Source organism: Salvelinus sp. IW2-2015, linkage group LG11 (genome assembly GCF_002910315.2).
Source record: "Salvelinus sp. IW2-2015 linkage group LG11, ASM291031v2, whole genome shotgun sequence".
Taxonomy (NCBI): domain Eukaryota; kingdom Metazoa; phylum Chordata; class Actinopteri; order Salmoniformes; family Salmonidae; genus Salvelinus; species Salvelinus sp. IW2-2015.
In genome coordinates, this window is record NC_036851.1 from 49002545 (window position 1) to 49021678 (window position 19134).

The 19134-nt window shown below is 43.0% G+C and overlaps 2 protein-coding genes across 7 annotated transcripts in view; one reads left to right on the plus strand and one right to left on the minus strand.

Annotated features, from left to right (window-relative positions):
- The window catches only part of ube2c (ubiquitin-conjugating enzyme E2C), a 74778-nt gene that overhangs the window by 38154 nt on the left and 17490 nt on the right, over window positions 1–19134 (minus strand). The window lies entirely within an intron of this gene.
- Window positions 1–19134, plus strand: part of pltp (phospholipid transfer protein) — a 28855-nt gene that overhangs the window by 1778 nt on the left and 7943 nt on the right. The window contains exons 1-10 of one of the 6 annotated variants that reach the window (XM_023997323.2): window positions 3110–3251; window positions 8446–8566; window positions 15884–15983; window positions 16506–16634; window positions 16943–17098; window positions 17439–17502; window positions 17813–17876; window positions 18025–18116; window positions 18466–18642; window positions 19011–19070. In XM_023997323.2, the coding sequence (XP_023853091.1) occupies window positions 8461–8566; window positions 15884–15983; window positions 16506–16634; window positions 16943–17098; window positions 17439–17502; window positions 17813–17876; window positions 18025–18116; window positions 18466–18642; window positions 19011–19070 (948 nt within the window). In that variant the 5' untranslated portion in view covers window positions 3110–3251; window positions 8446–8460. Of the gene's footprint in view, window positions 1–3109; window positions 3252–3528; window positions 3551–7107; window positions 7210–7282; window positions 7361–7998; window positions 8023–8445; window positions 8567–15883; window positions 15984–16505; window positions 16635–16942; window positions 17099–17438; window positions 17503–17812; window positions 17877–18024; window positions 18117–18465; window positions 18643–19010; window positions 19071–19134 lie in introns of those variants that run through there. The other 5 variants (XM_023997327.2, XM_023997324.2, XM_023997326.2 and 2 more) reach the window with 5 other exon arrangements.

Here is a 19134-nt window from a genome sequence, read left to right on the forward strand (position 1 = left end):
TCTGAAAAACACCAAAAGAAAGATGCCCAGAGTCCCTGCTCATCTGCGTGAACGTGCCTTAGGCATGCTGCAAGGGGTCATGAGGACTGCAGATATGGCCAGGGAAATAAATTGCAATGAGATGCCATTTTGACAGAGCTACAGGGAGACAGGATGGACAGCTGATCATCCTCGCAGTGGCAGACCACGTGTAACAACACCTGCACAGGATCGGAACATCCRAACATCACACCTGCGGGACAGGTACAGGATGGCAACAACAACTGTCTGAGTTACACCAGGAACGCACAATCCCTCCATCAGTGCTCAGGCTGTCCACAATAGGCTGAGAGAGGCTGGACTGAGGGCTTGTAGGCCTGTTGTAAGGCAGGTCCTCACCAGACATCACCAGCAACTATGGGCACAAACCCACCATCGCTGGACCAGACAGGACTGGCAAAAAGTGCTCTTCATTGACGAGTCGCGGTTTTGCCTCACCAGGGGTGATGGTCGGATTCACGTTTATCGTTGAAGGAATGAGCGTTACACCGAGGCCTGTACTCTGGAGTGGGATCGATTTGGAGGTGGAGGGCCCGTCATGGTCTGGGGCGGTGTGTCACAGCATCATCGGACTGAGCTTGTGGTCATTGCAGGCAATCTCAACGCTGTGCGTTACAGGGAAGACATCCTCCTCCCTCATGTGGTATCCTTCCTGCAGGCTCATCCTGACATGACCCTCGAGCATGACAATACCGCCAGCCATACTGCTCGTTCTGTGCGTGATTTCCTGCAAGACAGGAATGTCAGTGTTCTGCCATGGCCAGCGAAAAACCCGGATCGCAATCCCATTGAGCACGTTTGGGACCTGTTGGATRGGAGGGTGAGGGCTAGGGCCATTCCCCCCAGAAATGTCCGGGAACTTGCAGGTGCCTTGGTGGAAGAGTGGGGTAACATCTCACAGCAAGAACTGGAAAATTTGGTGCAGTCCATGAGGAGGACATGCACGGCAGTACTTAATGCAGCTGGTGGCCACACCAGATACTGACTGTTACTTTTGATGTTGACCCCCCTTTGTTCAGGGACATTATTCCATTTCTGTTAGTCACATGTCTGTGGAACTTGTTCAGTTTATGTCTCAGTTGTTGAATCTTGTTATGTTCATACAAATGTTTACACATGTTAAGTTTGCTGAAAATAAATGCAGTTGACAGTGAGAGGACGTTTCTTTTTTTGCTGAGTTTATGATATTGTACAACAGACAGGTCAGGAGAAAAGTCATGTCTCACTTGTTCACCATAAATGATGTCATCACTGACATCTGGTGGTGCATGGATGTATGGATGATCTGTTCTACTATTGCCGTTAAAGGTGTCACACCTAGAATTTCTCCCCTATGCGSAAGCTAGGTGAATTGCAACAGCACTAGGRTACATTCACAACAAATCTCCCRCTCCCCTGCAGCCCATAAAATGGRGGACTCTCACTTTAAAAACAACATTTCTTTTCATWAAAAATATATATTTCACAGCGATTTAGATGGTACAATGATTCCCTACACTATTCATTGCTTGTTTTCTCACATAAACTGAAATTGAGCGAAAGTGTAGACTTTTAGCAACCWGGAAATGACAGAGCAATTTCTACATTGGCCACTTGACCCAATTTCCACTAGATAACACAACCACAAAGTCAAAACAGCATTCCCATTTGGACAACACATGCCACTCCYGCGGGAGAAATCAATAGGCGAATATCACAGCAAATCACAACAGTGGTGGGTAAAAAATACTTTGAAACACTATCATTGCACTATTACTACAGATATACTGTATTYTGGACATTTTCTGAAATTACAATGCAAAAATTCACCCATCACATTTTATGCTGTAGTCTACAATTGGTGCAGAAGCCTCACGCCATATACTTAATTTTTTTATTTTTATATCCTCCCATTTCTCTGAACAGCTCTTTTATGTTGTGTTTTTATACGTCAAAGAAGTGGGCTGAGCCATCATTGTGGCACGGAGTCGGGAASCACTATGATCTGTGTGGTCCAGAGACTTAAATGGCACTTAACGCTGTGAACCAACCCTGGCCCTGCTGCTCCCAATTTGCTCAGTGCATTCCTGCACAGTTCAGGAGTCGCAAATGAACATGTGGCATGGCATAAAAGTTACCTAAATCGACATGACATAGCACAAAACTTACCTAACAATGCACCAGGGTAATAAAACTGGTAAAAATAAATAAATAAAGAGAAATATGATATAGGCCTACAGTAGTAGTTTTCAGGAAATTCTCACTTTTTAAAGAGTAGGCTACAATTATATCCYACCAGTGGTTTAGCCCGATCTTTCCAAGGGTTGGTACAAGCTATTTTCAGCATTTCACCTCAGTCAGAAGAATGCAAAGGCTAACCTATTATTTAATGAACCTCATGGCATGGAGTACCTCAAATTACCTTTGAATCATCATACTTTGAAAAAGCAAAAATGGAATTCTAAGAAGAGAACACCCATTTATAATAGAGGTCCTCACACAAATTAAAGGACAGCCTAGGCAAAAAAGTTGTCTGCAAAATGCGACCCTCAAATGTGTTTCAGGTCATGAACATGAATCACAATTTTATATTTTGCATTCACACTTATTTTTCTCATGTGTATTCTGCAATTGGTACAGTATGTTGTATGATAATGATTCACTACTCAAGTGAAAATAGGCKCTCTTGAATGTCAATTATTTGGGCATTGAATGTTCTGGGCATTTTACCATGATTGAAATCAGTGGTTTGGAGTTTTGAAAAAGTTGCCCTATGTCCGAAAAGTCTTGTATCACATGTTTTTATAAGTATCAATCCTCATTTTGGAGCGGCTTTTGACATTGCTAATAATAATGTTATTTAAAGAAATTACCCACTGGGCACACACAGGTTGAATCAAAGTTGTTTCCATGTCATTTCAATGAAATTACATTAAACCAAACGTGGAAAAGGCTACATGTTGAATTGAAGTCTGTGCACCAGTGGGTACTGTCATCACAATAGCCACAAGAGTCATGTGACCTATACAAAGAGAGTCACTCCCCTTTCTCCACAACTTGCCTATATAGACAAAGGATGAAGAAAGATAGTGTTTGTGTAGATTAGAGGGAGAGAGTCACTTCAACATCCCTCCAGTCATTGAAGCTGAAAGCAGGAACAAGTATTTGAACCGGGGAACCCCTTGGGAGCCGAGTCAACTGATTTGCCACAGAGATATTGCCAATAACACACTGTAAGTATTGCAGTTTATTGTGTAAGCCCATTTAGGGGGAAAGGAGGGATGGAAAATATATTTTAAATMATGGAAAGTCTGCACAAAGGTGGTAGACAGACCAAGCAGGCTCAGWATTCACTGTACCCAGGATTTGATGATCTGAGTTGGGAGGACAAAGACTTGTATTATTTCTTATTGTTGCTGCATTGTCGAGAAGGAACCTGCAAGTAAGAATTTAATTGGAAGGTGTCTCACCATACATACGACTAATAAAACTTGAAACTTCTCTGTGCCAACTCCACAATGGCACAAGCAAGGTGAGTGTGGGTATGACTTTCAGGTATAGTCTACTAACAAAGACTTGAAAGAATTTAATCATCGTTAGAAACGTATATCCTGCTGATTTTAATTTAGGTAATATGAGATGGAACAGAACTCAAGGCTGCACTAGTTTGGATTTGTGTTTTATGATTTGGGATGACGTAACGGAGCAAACTAGCAAGTATTCACAAAAGAAAGGTGCTACAAACTGGTTGTTATTAGTCAATTCAAAGGGTATTAAGTGGATGTTGAAAATACTGTTTATGTACACAGTGGTTAAGCAGTCTGTATTTAAATCCTATGGTTWCTGTAATTATGTCTAATTATGTCTTGCATTGATTCCGACACTGAGATGACAGATGTTTGGTAAACTCTCAATACAGTCTTCTGTGTTTCAGTTTAGTGTATGCGACTATGTAAYTTAAAGCTTAARTGATAAGGACCYTCGATCACAGCAGTGAAAATGAACYTGCTGTGTTTGACTATTGATAAAATGCTAACTTTGAGATGGTCCATGGAAGATGTTGAAAGTTGAAAAAAAMAGACTGATCACTTGAAAAATAATTAAATGATACCTCGGCAATAACCAAAGATGGCAGTATTGCAGCTCATCTTTGCTCAACAAAAGTAATAATTTGACCAGCAAATTACAAAGCATAAGCTATGAATAACTTTGAAATAGTTTTAGGCCTATGTTCCATCAATAAATAATCGGATCTATGCAGAAACAGAGAGCTCCTTGTTTTACATTTTCTTTTCTTGTATAGTCACCCCATTGAAGTGTCCTGGGTGAAGAATTTTTGGGGGGATTTTCAAGTCTCTCAGTCGAGCACCTGATTCCCTTTTTGTTCAAGCTGAGCTAAAGTGTATTTGGGTACACTTTCCTTCCATTGAAATAGAAGCTGAGGCTTTGAGTCCTTATGACTCATACTCACAGGGCCGGACCTAGCCTTTTGGGGGCCCTAAGCGAGATTTGGTTGTGGGGCCTTACCACCTCGCTGGCAAAACATTTTAGTCCCCCCCCCTTGACAGCGGAGAGAACATTTTGGTTTTAAAATACATTCCCTGCAATTATCAACATTTTGCCATGGGGAGTAGAGAAAATGTTAACATTTTAAAACAACTTTCTGTAATTCTACACATTTTGCCATGGGGCAGAGAGAAGTTTACCAATTGAATAACATATTCCAGGCAATTATACTCATTTAGCCATGGGGTGGAGAGAGAAATGTTTGCAGTTTTAAAGCTAATTTCCTGTAATTCTACACATTTTGCCAATACTTATCATATGTTAATGATATCTGAATGAAATTGACTAACAAAATCAAAGGGGGCCCCCTAGAGATCAGGGGTCCTGGGTATATGTCCTGTGTGCCCAGTCGGTATTCGGGCATGATTACTACAAAGTTTAGATAGCTGGCTAGACTAACTTACCAATATAAAAATTGTTAGCTGACATGGCTAATTGAGTGACTGCCAGTGACTGACATAACATGAGAAAAACTGCTGATGCACAAATTTTCGAAATTGCACCTTGTGTATTCTACTATTCTAACTCTCTAACACTGAGTTCATAAAAATAGATACGTTTTTTTGGGTAGGCCCCCTAGCGGCCAGGGGCACTAAGCAACCGCTTATGTAGCTTTATGCCTGGGGCCGGCCATGCATACACAACCTTATATAGTGCTGCAGCAGGTGTTGAATCAGTCAACTCTGACATGCTCTGCAGAATATCTTATTCAAGTGACAAAACTTGATGCAAAACACACTGTAACATCACTCGTTTACTTTGCTAGTTAGTTGAGAGTATCTAGCAAGTTTGTTGTTTAGTTTAGTTTTTTGGCTGCTCTTTCTTGAGGGGCTGCTCTTTCTTGAGGGGCTGCTCTTTCTTGAGGGGCTGCTCTTTCTTGAGGGGCTGCTCTTTCTTGAGGGGCTGCTCTTGCCTATGTGTGCTGATTACCTGTAACTACATAAGTATGGTTAACTTTAACTAAACACAAAAGGGCATGAATACAGCACCTCTCATGAAGCACAATATGGGCTGTTGTTAAAGTTTGGGTCTGGCACACACACGCACACGTGCCCTGTTCCCAGATCTCTTCACTCAGAGTTCTCTATTGGTCATTGGCCTGGATACGACCGTACACTTATCAAAAAAACAAAAACAAAAAATGTATTGGTCACATACACGTGTTTAGCAGATGTTAATGCGGGTGTAGCAGAACTCTTGTGTGTATGAACTGACGTACCCGCACTCTCCTCCATTGCGAAACACTTGTTTCCCATCAGCCAAAATAGTTGCCTGGAGTGAGATAACTGGGGGATGGTGGATGATATACAATAGATGACATGGTTTCAACACAATAACAAAAATCGGATGTTGGGAAAATAGCCTGTGTCAAACTGACTCTGGAACATGTGTCATCTTGCCATCACCCTCAATAATTCTCAAACATTGGCCACCAGCATTTTACCATTCATAAATTACTCAATTAGTAARGCTTTTAAACACTTGGTGGTTTTATGATGTAGGTGCACTTATCTTTGTGTGGTGGTCACTGTTGTTGTGAAGAAGACACTGTTTATGATCAGAATCACCATATTCTCCAACTACATTTACACATACTTAGTGATATGATTCTGCTAGTGATATACAACATTAGAGACAGAGTACAGGCAGGAGTTTACACWAAGTTTCTCCCCCACACAAGCTGTTCCTTCTGGGAATCCACAATCTTTGGCCCCTGTACAGATTCTAAGAAAGTGGTGAGGAAATTGTAAATTGTCCTTTCAAGGGGAAAGGTCTTRAGGGAGATTAAGTTTTTGTCAACTTCGATTGTTGAGTTAACCGTTTGTATGAGTTTAGACTGTGGAGAGCCTAAATTAAATGGGGTTGGCAGTGGGGTTGGGTTGTCCAGCAGTCCCTCCTAAAATCTTACGGGTCAAGGAACATCCTGCTCTCCTTCAAGCCTTTTAGTTCCTCACTGTCGGGGGTTACTAGAACTAACTTCTGCCCCTGCTGTTAAACAAGACAAAGAGCTGTGCAGCCACACACACACACACACACACACTCTCTCTCTCTCTCTCTCTCTCTCTCTCTCTCTCGCTCTGCTCTCTCACTTTGTTCGCTCCTGTGGGTTACTGCATACTCTGCCTCGCTGCATGGCTCTAAACATGCAGACTCGTGCTCGCCCTCGCCTCGCACGCTCGCTCGCTCCTCTGCCTGTCTCTCTCTCTCTCTCTCTCTTCTCTCTCTCTCTCTCTCCTCTCTCTCTCTCTCTCTCGTCCTCTCTCTCTCTCTCTCTCTCTCCTCTCTCATTCTCTCTCTCTCTCTCTCTCTCTCTCTCCTCTCTCTCTCTCTCTCTCTCTCTCTTCTCTCTCTCTCTCTCCTCTCTCTTCTCTCTCTCCATCTCTCTCTCTGCTCTCTCTCTCTCTCTCTCTCTCTCTCTCTCTCTCTCTCTCTCTCTCTTCTCTCTCTCTCCTCTCACTCGCTCTCTCATACAGCAACGTACATGTTTCATACAAAGGCAGGACAGGGAATCAGACTGCAGCATTTGAATTGCACACTGTGGAGATACCGTAACGAAGACAAACATTTAGGTGTTTTCTTAGTTTTTCTCTTTTATTTGGCTTCCACAGACCCTRTATTATTGAGGTAAGASATTTTGGTGCAGGATTTTGTCAGGGAGGAGAAATGCATCTTGGAATTCTTCCTTGTGATGGAGAGAAAGAGGGCTAAGAGCCTGAGTGATGTACAGGACAAGAAGGAATAACTACATTGACATCTGAATTACTATAAAACATCTGTAAGCAAGGTTGATGATATGAATACACAKATTAGCTTAAAATAAGATATGTTATTGTAAATACAAGGGACACAATAAGTGMTGTTGTTTGAGAGGACTTTATTACTCAGAGCAGTTCGATAGTGTGTACATTGTCCCAGTACATCTGCCTATCTTTGTGAAAATGTAAGGGGGGAAAATGTACATGTTTYTAAGCGACTAATAATCATCTATGTCCATTTTGTTTTGGATTCTGTGCATTTTCACTGTTGCAGGACAATGGTGAGAGAAGAACATTGAGATACGCAGTGCAAATTGTTTCTCTAAAAGGCATTCATAACCTTTGACTTTAATATGAAACGTTGTTTGAAATGAATACCCATTTATTAGATGATATATAACTTGATGACCTCGATGACTTCTGGATAATATTGTGTAATTCAGTCTCATGGAATAAAGCGGCAAGAAGGTTGATAGGAACTGAATGAATTATGTTATCTCCCTAGTTTCGAGGGAGATTGATGCAACCCCAGAAAGCTAGTCACCAACAATAAATCACTCCTTTTCATTTTCATCTGTGGTGAACGGTGGCAGAGCTACATCGGTGTTGTCAGACCATGAAACATCCCGAAAATTGTTCTTCTCACGAAAATGTCCCACAACCATCARGAGACTCGTCTGAAGTCAGTACCACCGATCTGCCAACTTCTGTCTATAACATCCAAACAGTTTGGACTTGGTTGTTTTGCTCTAGGACGCCCACAAGCCGCACCAGAATCGTCTGAAGACAGCCCAGTACCAGTTRAAAAAATGAATGGAAGCATATAGAAGTAGTTTAGTGCCTAAAAAAAGGGTGAAATATGTGTCATTTTAAACCAAATAGCTAAATGATCCTTGGTATGACCATTTTAAAACAATTCCATATGTTAGTTTAGTAAATAACCCACCCAACCCCCCGGCTTAGACTCTAGGGGGTTAATTCAATTGAAATAAAATGTATTAAAATGATCTTTGGGAAACCCAGCCCTAGTATTTAGTGTTTGAGCTTTGAGGTGGCTGGATCCTTCCCCACTCTCTCTTTGTCTGTCTGTTTTGACCCCCTGCAGGTTGAGTGAGTCGTGATGGCTTCATGCACGGTGTCTATCCTCTTCCTTCTCATCGTTGCCATGTCAGCAGCAGAGCCGCCAGGCTGCAAGATCCGGATCACAAACAGAGGCCTCGAAATGTGTAAGAAATTCACAACAAAAACACTCTGTGCCTTCAGAAAGTATTCATACCCTTTGACTTATTCCACATGTTGTTGTGTTACAGCTTGAATTCAAAATAGATTACCTGGATTGTGCAACATATTTGCACATTATTCTTTTTTTAATTCTTCAAACTGTCAAGTTGGTTGATGATCATTTCTAGACAGCCATTTTCAAATCGTCATAGATTTTCAAGACGATTTAAGTCAAAACTGTAACTCGAACGTTCACTGTCTTCTTGGTAAGCAACTCCAGTGTAGATTTTGCCTTGTGTTTTAGGTTCTTGTCCTGCTGAAAGGTGAATTTGTCACCCAGTGTCTATTGGAAAGCAGACTGAACCCGGTTTTCCTCTCGGATTTTGCCTGTGCTTAGCTTTATTCCGTTTCTTTTTATCCTGAAAAACTCCCTAGTTCTTGCCGATGACAAGCACACCCATAACATGATGCAGCCCACCCCCATGCTTGAAAATATGAAGCGTGGTACTCAGTAATGTGTTGTATTGGTATTCATGACAAAAAGTTAATTGCTTGGCCAAAATGTTTGCAGTATTACTTTAGTGCCTTGTTGCAAACATGATGCATGTTTTGGAATATTTGTATTCTGTACAGGCTTCCTTCTTCTCCTTCTCTCAATTAGGTTAGTATTGTGGAGTAACTACAATGTTGTTGATCCATCCTCTGTTTCTCCTATCACAGCCATTATCTCTGTAACTGTTTTAAAGTCACCATTGGCCTCGTGGTGAAATCTCTAAGCACCGCTTGCCTCTCTTCCCAGACTTATCAATGAATGGTCCGGGTCCCACCTCGGTGATCCGGTCCTACATAGACTTTCAGGGTCAGGCTAGCTAACAAATGCTGCACAGCATGCTAGCCAGGTTAGCTAACTCGCCGAGATGAGCTAGCTACTTCTAGKTATTCCGGCTTCCTAACGGTGGAATTGCTTGGGTAGCTATCTTGTTAAGTATATGTAGCTAGCGTTAAGTCACATGGTTATTCTAAAGGGACCATGCTGCAGTCAAATAGGCTAGCTAGTCTAGCATAGACTACAAGCCTCATGGTAAACATCAACTAGCATGCATAACTTCTGGCGAATGAAGCTTACTAGCGTTCCCCTGGCGTTAGAGGCAATCCCATTCRTATTTACAATTCCTGAAGTTGGAGGGAGTGGAGGAAGCAYGGCTTACATGCACCTCCGATAAGGTAGCATCCTCCGAGCACTTGCACGGGTAACCCCCCGGAGCGAGCGACCAGTGAGTCCCTCCACAAAAACATTACTGTGATGTCAGTGMTGCCCCTGGAGCAATTAGGGTTAACTATTTGCTCAAGGGAACAGCGACAGATTTTTCACCTTGTCGACTCCGGTATTCGAACTAGTGACCTTTCGCTCTAACCTCGAGGTTAACCTGGCTATGGAACACTTGTAAGCTAGCCTGGRCTCAAAAGTCTATGTAAGATCGGATCACTGAAGTGGGATCCGTACCGTTCATTGATAAGTCTGGGAAGAAAGGCAAGTGGTGCTTAGTCAAGGCAGACACAGGCGACGGGGGGATACCCACAGAACCTGGTCTCCCTCTCTCTTATCGCCTAAACCGAGTGAAGCTTGTTGTGACAGAAGTAACTCCAAGTGGGACTGTCAATCAGGGTACGTCATTGATTGACGGAGCCGCCGAACCCAGACTAGACCGGGCTTCAGGCAAACACAGTTGTGTCAACCCAAAGTTCCACAGTGTGCACGGGTGTCAAAAGTGTTGCATCTCCCACATGTGGCTTCAATGAAAAGTGTCCCTTATCCACATTCAGACAGATGGTGGTCGTGAGTGGGGTAAATGGAAAAATAATATCTATTTCTACAAGGTGGCGTTCCTCCCTGTCAGATAGCACTTTACGGGAGGCTCGCTGTCTGCTCCAACCAATGGTGCGCATGCGTGGTATTGCTCTGGATCGTGCGAACATGATTTTCCAGCGCTGAGTGCTAGTCTTTCACTTCTCTCACAGCCTAAACCGTTCGCTTCGGGTGTCCTTGTCAGGCCTACAGGCTCAGGCCCACGAGTGGGACCCTCTGTTATTGTCAGGGGGTTACCATGGTTTCAGTTGTACCCCACAGGGAGGTCACGACAGACACATTCACCCCGCGGGTGGGGTGACTTGTAAGATGGCAGAGCGCACTGCATATCAATTACCTGGAGCTCCTAACGGTGTATCTGGTGCTCAGGCTCTTCCTCCCGCCTTTGTCAGGCTGGCTTGTGATGGTCAGAACCGGCAATATTTATGGTGGTGGTGCCATACACCAACAGACGGTGAGGGACTCAGTCTCTCTCCCTCCTAACCTTAGTTTATTGCTGTGGAGCAGCGCTCACATGTTCTCGCTTCTCCATGGTTGCCTCAACTCGGGCGCAGATCTTCTGTCTTGGTGGGCCCCTCTCTCTTAGGAGTGGTGGGTACACCCCTGGGTGGTCTCCCAGATATATGAAATGTTCGGCAGGGCCGACGTAGATCTTTACGCATCGCAAAGAAGCAGTCTTTGTCGTATGTTTCTCTCGATGAGGGACCCGAACACTTCWTTGAGAACTGACACACTCGTACTCTCCTTTACACATTTCCCCCCGTTGTCCACATTGATGGGGCTGTAGTGGAGCAGATCGAGAGCTTTAAGTTCCTTGGTGTCACCTCACTAAGGACCTAGTGGTCAAAACACAGCCTCCCCCTCAGGAGGCTGAAAAGATTTGGCATGGGACCTCAGATCCTCCAAAAATTMTACAGCTGCATCATTAAGTACATCTCGACTGGCTGCATCACCTCTTGGTATGGCAACTGCTCGGCATCCGACCGCAAGGCACTACAGAGGGTAGTTCGCGTATGGCCCAGTACATCACTGGCGCCGAGCTCCCTGCCATCCAGAACTTCTATACCAGGCGGAGTCAGAGGAAGCACCTCAAAATTGTCAAAGACCCCAGCCACCCAAGTCATTGACTGTTCTCTCTGCTACTGCATGGCAAGCTGTACCGGAGCGCCCGGTCTGGGACCAAAAGGGTCCTGAACAGATTCTACTCCCAAACCATAAGACTGCTAAATAATTTGTTAAATAGTCAACCAAATAGCTACCTGGATTTACCCTTTTTGCACTAACCTTTCTGACTCATCACATACAGTTGAAGTCGGAAGTTTACATACACTTAGGTTGGAGTCATTAAAACTCGTTTTTTACCACTCCACAAATTTCTTGATAACAAACTATAGTTTTGGCAAGTCGGATAGGACATCTACTTTGTGCGTGACACAAGTAAAAATTGTTTACAGACAGATTATTTCACTTATAATTCACTGTATCACAATTTCAGTGGGTCAGAAGTTTACATACACTAAGTTGACCGTGCCTTTATCCAGCTTGGAAAATTACAGAAAATTATGTCATGGCTTTAGAAGCTTCTGATAGGCTAATTGACCTCATTTTAGTCAATTGGAGATGTACCTGTGGATGTATTTCAAGGCCTACCTTCAAGCTCAGTGCCTCTTTGCTTGACATCATGGGAAAATCAAAACAAATCAGCCAAGAGCTCAGAAAAAAATTGTTGACCTCCACAAGCTCCAAATGCCTGAATGTACCACGTTCATCTGCACAAACAATAGTGCGCAAGTATAATCACCATGGGACCACGCAGCCGTCATACCGCTCAGGAAGGAGACACGTCTGTCTCCTAGAGATGAATTTACTTTGGTGCGAAAAGGGCAAATCAACAACAACAACAAAGGACCTTGTGAAGATGCTGGAGCAAACAGGTACAAAAGTATCTATATCCACAGTAAAATGAGTCCTATATTGACATAACCTGAAAGGCCACTCAGCAAGGAAGAAGCCACTGCTCCAAAACGGCCATAAAAAAGCCAGACTACGGTTTGCAACTGGACATGGGGACAAAGATCTTACTTTTTGGAGAAATGTCCTCTGGTCTGATGAAACAAAAATATAACTGTTTGTCCTTAATGACCATCGTTATGTTTGGAGGAAAAAGGGGGATGCTTGCAAGCCGAAGAACACCATCCCAACCGTGAAGCACGGGAGTGGCAGCATCACGTTGTGAGGGTGATTTGCTGCAGGAGTGACTGGTGCACTTCACAAAATAGATGGCATCATGAGGGAGGACAATTATGTGGATATATTGAAGCAATATCTCAGGACATCAGTCAGGAAGTTAAAGCTTGGTCGCAAATGGGTCTCCCAAATGGACATTGACCCCAAGCATACTTCCAAAGTTGTGGCAAAATGGTTTAAGGACAACAAAGTCAAGGTATTGTAGTGCCCATCACAAAGCCCTGACCTCAATCCTATAGAATATTTGTGGGCAGAACTGAAAAAGCGTGTGCGAGCAAGGAGGCCTACAAAACTGACCTCAGTTACACCAGCTCTGTCAGGAGGAATGGGCCAAAATTCACCCAAATTATTGTGGGAAGCTTGTGGAAGGCTAAACAATTTAAAGGCAATGCTATCAAATACTAARTGAGTGTATGTAAACTTCTGACCCACTGGGAATGGGATGAAATAAATAAAAGCTGAAATAAATCATTTTCTCTACTATTATTCTCACATTTCACATTCTTAAAATKAAGTGGTGATCCTAACTGACCTAAAACAGGGAATTTTGACTAGGATTAATTGTCAGGAATTGTGAAAAACGGAGTTTAAATGTATTTGGCTAAGGTGTATGTAAACTTCTGACTTCAACTGTATGCTGTTGCTACTGTTTATTATCTGTCACTTTATTCCTAGTTATATGTACTTATCTACCTCAATTACCTCATACCCCTGCACATCGACTCGGTACTGGTTCCCCCTGTATATAGGAAAGTTATCGTTACTCCGTGTGTATTTATTATTACATGTTTTACTTTTCTATTATTCTCTATTTCTTTTTTGGTTCACTGAGATCTTTTGCCTTTTAGGCGATGACCTGTGACAACTCCGGTTGTGCAGGGACCTGTTGTCCCAGGCGCACGGGCAGGTTTGGAACGCAAAGCCGGAGATTTGATTTCTATCGGCCTGGCCCCTAGGAGGACCAATCAGATGGCTATATCTAGAGCAGGCCTGGGCAACTCCAGTCCTCGGGGGCCTGATTGGTGTCACAGTTTTTCCCCAGCCCCAGCTAACACACCTGACTCCAATAATCAACTAATCATGATCTTCAGTTAAAAATGCAATTAGTTTAAATCAGGTGTGTTTGCTAGGGATGGGGGAAAAGGCCCCCGAGGACTGGAGTTGCCCAGGCCTGACCTAGAGCGTTACCTCTGAACGTTATTGCTACTATTTAGTCTGCAAGGGCACCCTCAACAGGGGGCTGTGTATGTATAAAGTGGCAGAGGTTGTAGCTCTGGTGCCAAGATAAAGGGCTGGTTCCTTTTTCAGTGCTATGTGAGGGACATCTTTATGTTCCTATAGGAGCTTTTCGACCAAAGGACGGCCATTCTCCACACCAAAAGTGTACATGACGGCTATTTCAGCATGTCATGTGAGAATTGATGTTGCCACTCCCCTAGTAATGCGGTTTCTAAAAGGGTGTGGTCTCTAAACCTATTGCGCCCACTAGGGATTTAGCTTTGGTTTTGGATGCTCTGTGAGGCCCCCTTTGAACCACAGGAGGCTGTGGATCTGAGTATCCTCTCCTACAACACCTCCCTGCTTGTGCCTTTGCCTTTTGATACGCGTGTTGGGGACCTCCACGTGTTATTCATTCACCCTTCCTGTACTCAGTTCACCTCGGGCGACTCTAAGGTGACATTGCGTCCAAATGGGTCCTTCGACCCCAAAAGTCATGGCTATGTCCTACAGGTCCTTGACTTTTGAGTTATTTCCCTTTTCGCCTCCTCCTTTGCTTCTGAAGAGCAACAGAGGTTACATGCCCTGTGTCTAGTACGAGCTACAGATGTAGGATCATAATTTGAGCCAGTTTGCTACAGCAGGAAAATAATCCTACAGCAATAGGATATGTGAATTATTATGTGGATTATAATTCATGGGCATTTTTTTTTAGGGGTTGATAATTTTTRTGTTACGGTAAATAAAGTCTACAATTTTAAAGTGGAAATCACTAACTTTCGAGCCTTTATAAACCTTAATACACGACAAGTTTACGTTTCCTGCTGTGCAGGAAYATTCTTTGCAACAAAAGAGTGGTCAAATTAAGATCCTACATCTCTATACYCACGTACATTGAGGGACCCGGGATATCCGGTTATGTGACCAGATTTATGTCTGTTTTGCTAATCCAGGTCGATGCAGGGCAGCATCTCCCGCAGGATTGTGGAGCCTATCTCCCTGTCATATCGCAACAAGGGGCAAGGGTTACCTAGCACTGTATGTGCCGACTTCACCAGGGGTCTGGCAGTGGGAGTTTGGGAGTTTGGGAGTTTGGTATTTTGGAARTTTATTAGGATCCCCATCAGCTGTTGCAAAAGCAGCAGSTACACTTCCTGGGGTTCACACAAAACATGAAACATATACAGAATGACATAATACAGAACATCAATAGACAAGAACAGCTCAAGGACAGAACTACATAAAAAAATGTAAAGGCACACATATCAATGCATACACACAAACTATCTTGGTCAAATTGAAGGGTTGACTGTAGGAAATACAATATTTGTGCTGTGGRGAGTTGGGCATCACCACACGCTGTTGTGAGGTTTTATCGCTTGGATGTCACAGTGTAGCCCACAGTGTGCTTACAGCTGGGACAGGGGAAAATCACTAGGCAGCATGTCGTGTACACAATACCCAGCTCAGTTCTGGGTGGTCTGCCATGGGCCGTTTTATTTACTATCCATTGGGGTCGGCTTAGGGTGGGATTCCATTTCCCCATAGTATGTTGTACCGAAGTTGACTGACTGAAAAGGAACGTAACGTTATGACTATAACTACTGTTCCCTGGAGGAGAAGCCCCTGTTTGGCCCCGCACCGCCCGTTTCTGGGCCTTGTGAAGAGCTTCCAGCGAGMTGCAGATTTCATTGGCCTTGTCAGGCATGATTTTAGTTCCTTCAGTGAACAGTAGCTATAGTCATAACGTTACGTTTTCAACAGTCTCCAACAGTACTGAATGATCCTGGAACGTCTTCAGTCTTGACCAAAGGAAGACGTCACCTCCACTACATTGTCACTATCAGGATTTTGCTCTACTTTAGCCACCAATACCCAAACAAAGCACCTTAATCCACTTAGATCATCTTAGTTGTGTGGGCTGTCTTCTTAAGGCATTGGCTATGTAGCTTTAGACTCTAAACTTAACTCTTTCAAACCTGCCTTTCAGTGAAGTACGAGACCCAGAAGTTTGTGGTGGAGGAACTGAGCAACATCACCATGCCAGAGATGAAGGGCAATGAGGGCCGCTTCGAGTACACCATCAATGAGTAAGCCCTGAGCTGGGATCCATCCACCTTAATGATCCAAAGTTCCTGCCCCTATGTTCCAATGGCTCCAGATCCTTTGATATCTGTGCATATTAATGAACTGTGGGTAGTGTCTGCCTGGATTTCTAGAAGATGACCTATAAAGCGCAGCAACTGAATACTCCCTTTTGAAAGATAAAGACCAGATGGCTTCGCTCACCACATGAAGTGAAAAAGAAAGGTGTGCAAAGTTATCTGTCTGGTCTACGAGGCTAGAACTTCTTAATCTTTTGTAAAAGAAAGTCCAGTATCTGACTTRATGGGTCATCTTCTAGAATTCTGGGTTCTTGGAAAATCAACTCTGGTAGACAGTATTGCTACCCATACAGTGTTTCTGCTTTGGTCAACTTCAACCAACTGCCAACCAGGCTACAAGATTGTGGCTACCAAAAGGGAACTTCTAGTGAATTTCAAGCAAATTTCTAGTGACTTTCTAGTATCAGCCCAAGCACTGATCAAATTGTCTTCCTTCCTGTGGTTCAGTGTGAAAATAAATGAGTTGAACCTGACCTACGCAGACCTGGCATTTCAGCCTGGTCTGGGACTGCTCTTCGAGGTGCAGAACTCATCCATCGCCCTCAGCTTCCAGAGACGCATCCTATACTGGTTCTTGTAAGTCCTTCTCTCTATCCTCTACGGTCTCTCTAGTGCATTTTACAAGAAAAGAATGGGTTTGTATACAAAATAATGCCTGTGGTGAAATACTCACAATAGTATATTGTATAGCCTTGAGGAGTTCAGTCATACAGAGGTAGGCTAGATTGATGACTTATCTTCTTTMACGTCAAACTTCAGAGATAATCGATGTCCAAAAAGAGTGTCTTAGAAATTCTTTCCTTTTGGTGCMAAATATGGTTGAGATGATGACGTTGATGATGATGATGATGATCTGAGAAGGTTTCTTCTCTATGGTCTTGTAGCTATGACACGGGAGCCATCAACGCCTCTGCTGAAGGCGTGAACATCCACACTGTCCTGCACATGACCAAAGACGAGTTGGGCCGTCTCAAGATCTCCAACATCACCTGTGATGCGTCCATCGGCAAAATGAAAATGAAGTTCACTGGCACCTTGGGGTAAATCATGTTGATCGTTTTTTTTGGGATACTTGAGCTGCTTTCTTGACCAGAGGCCATATGTATCAAGCATTTTAGAGTAGGAGTACTGATCTAGGATCAGGTTATCCTAGTCTATACTAATTGTATTCATTATGATCTAAAAGGCAGAGAACCAAATATTGTGTGCAATGTGGAGCTATTAGTCTGTCATGAATCAAGAGAGACTAATTGCAGTGATGTAGGCTAGTAGCAGTATTTTTCAGCTAGTGATTCTTTTGACATGAGTGGGTGTAATCACAGCCATGTACTTAGATATATGTCTCTGGGTGTAATTAAACTGTGCTTTACTCCTTTGCAGGAGGGTGTATGACTTCTTGGCGACGTTCTTGACCACAGGAATGCGCTTCCTTCTTAACCAACAGGTGCTGACAGATCAGTTGATTTAATTCTAGAACGCTGGTTACTACAACATGGCAACACGTACGACTAAATACTCATTGGCTGAGCWMGCAAATCAGCTGTTTACTGATCATGATGACTGTCACGCCCACACTGTTTTGTTCAGAGTGAATATGGCAAATAGGGGTAGACATAAAAGCTGCTTTTTAACATACTGAATTATAATTTTTGAAAGAAAATGTATTTACCTCATCTTGTAATGAATTATAGGTAATGTTTCATTGAAATGTGGACCACTGGGCTGTTACTTTAACACGTCTGCTGTTTTCATAGATCTGCCCTGCCATGAACCACGCTGGTTTGGTTCTAATCAACTCTTTGTTGGAGACGATTCCAGGTAATATAGTACAGTGGTTCATTGGCAAATACCTTGAGAGATTGGTTATAAACATCTCTGACCATAAGTTACTTCTCTGACCATAAGTGTTGAAAATAACTATTGCACGCCGAAAGATAATTGTGTGTTTTGATTTGAACCTATCCAGTGCGAACTGAAGTGGACAAGTACGTGGGAATCGACTACTCTCTCCTAAGTGACCCAGTGGTGACTTCAAGGAGTCTTGACATGGATTTCAGGGTGAGTGAGATAGTCTAGCTAGCTATGCATTAGTCTCATGCATTGTGGCCATATCATGTCTACATTATGTAGGTATGTTTTGGGAATAAAAACACTTTATTGGAAGGGTAAATACCTAAGGACTTCATAACACACTCAAATTCACACATTATGCATTCATAAGCTGATATTTTCGTTATGTCACAGTAATGTCACTGATACTGCAATTATCAACATGCAGTTGTTGACGTAATTGAACTGCTTAGTAATGTGTTATGAAACCTTTATGTAGGTACCCCCTCAAATAAAGTGGAAACCTATTTTTGCGTCTCTCACTCTCTTCTCTCATCTCTCTTTCTGGGCCACACAGGGCATGTTCTTTGAGCTCGGGAACGAGAACAACACCTTGGTCAACTATGCCGTTAACCCAATCGTGAGAGAGTATGATCGAATGGTGTACCTGGGTCTGTCCGAGTATTTCTTTGACAGTGGGTTGTACTCCTATTATAAAGCCGGCATATTCCAAATGAATATCGCCAACGAGCGCGTAAGTATGAGACCGGACGGTCTGCTGTTATGTGTTGCAACCCTATTCTCTCCCCTGCACTTTAGCCTACATATGACATTACTTCAGTTATTCTTAGCTCCAAGGTGTAAATTATTCTATATTGGCCTAAGAACTGGTGCATGAATCAGAGGTCCAGTCAGACATGTTGACACAGATTTTAATAAGCAGTTGAGTCATGATTGGTACTGCACCTTTTCACATAATAAGGTGATCTGCCGCAAACCCAATCATTAAAAATGGAATTTACAAGTATTTATTTTACCAGTATTGTTCTGGTAGTAATATGACATGAATATAGTAATTTCAAATACATGCAATTATATGGCTGTTGAATACTATGTTCTCAGATGCCAAAGGATCTGGAGATGCTCCTCAGGACAACCTATTTTGGCACCATTATGATGATGGTGAGTATGTATGTCAGGATTGTGACCTGATGCCTCCACAAATAGGGTCAAGACTTTAAATTCT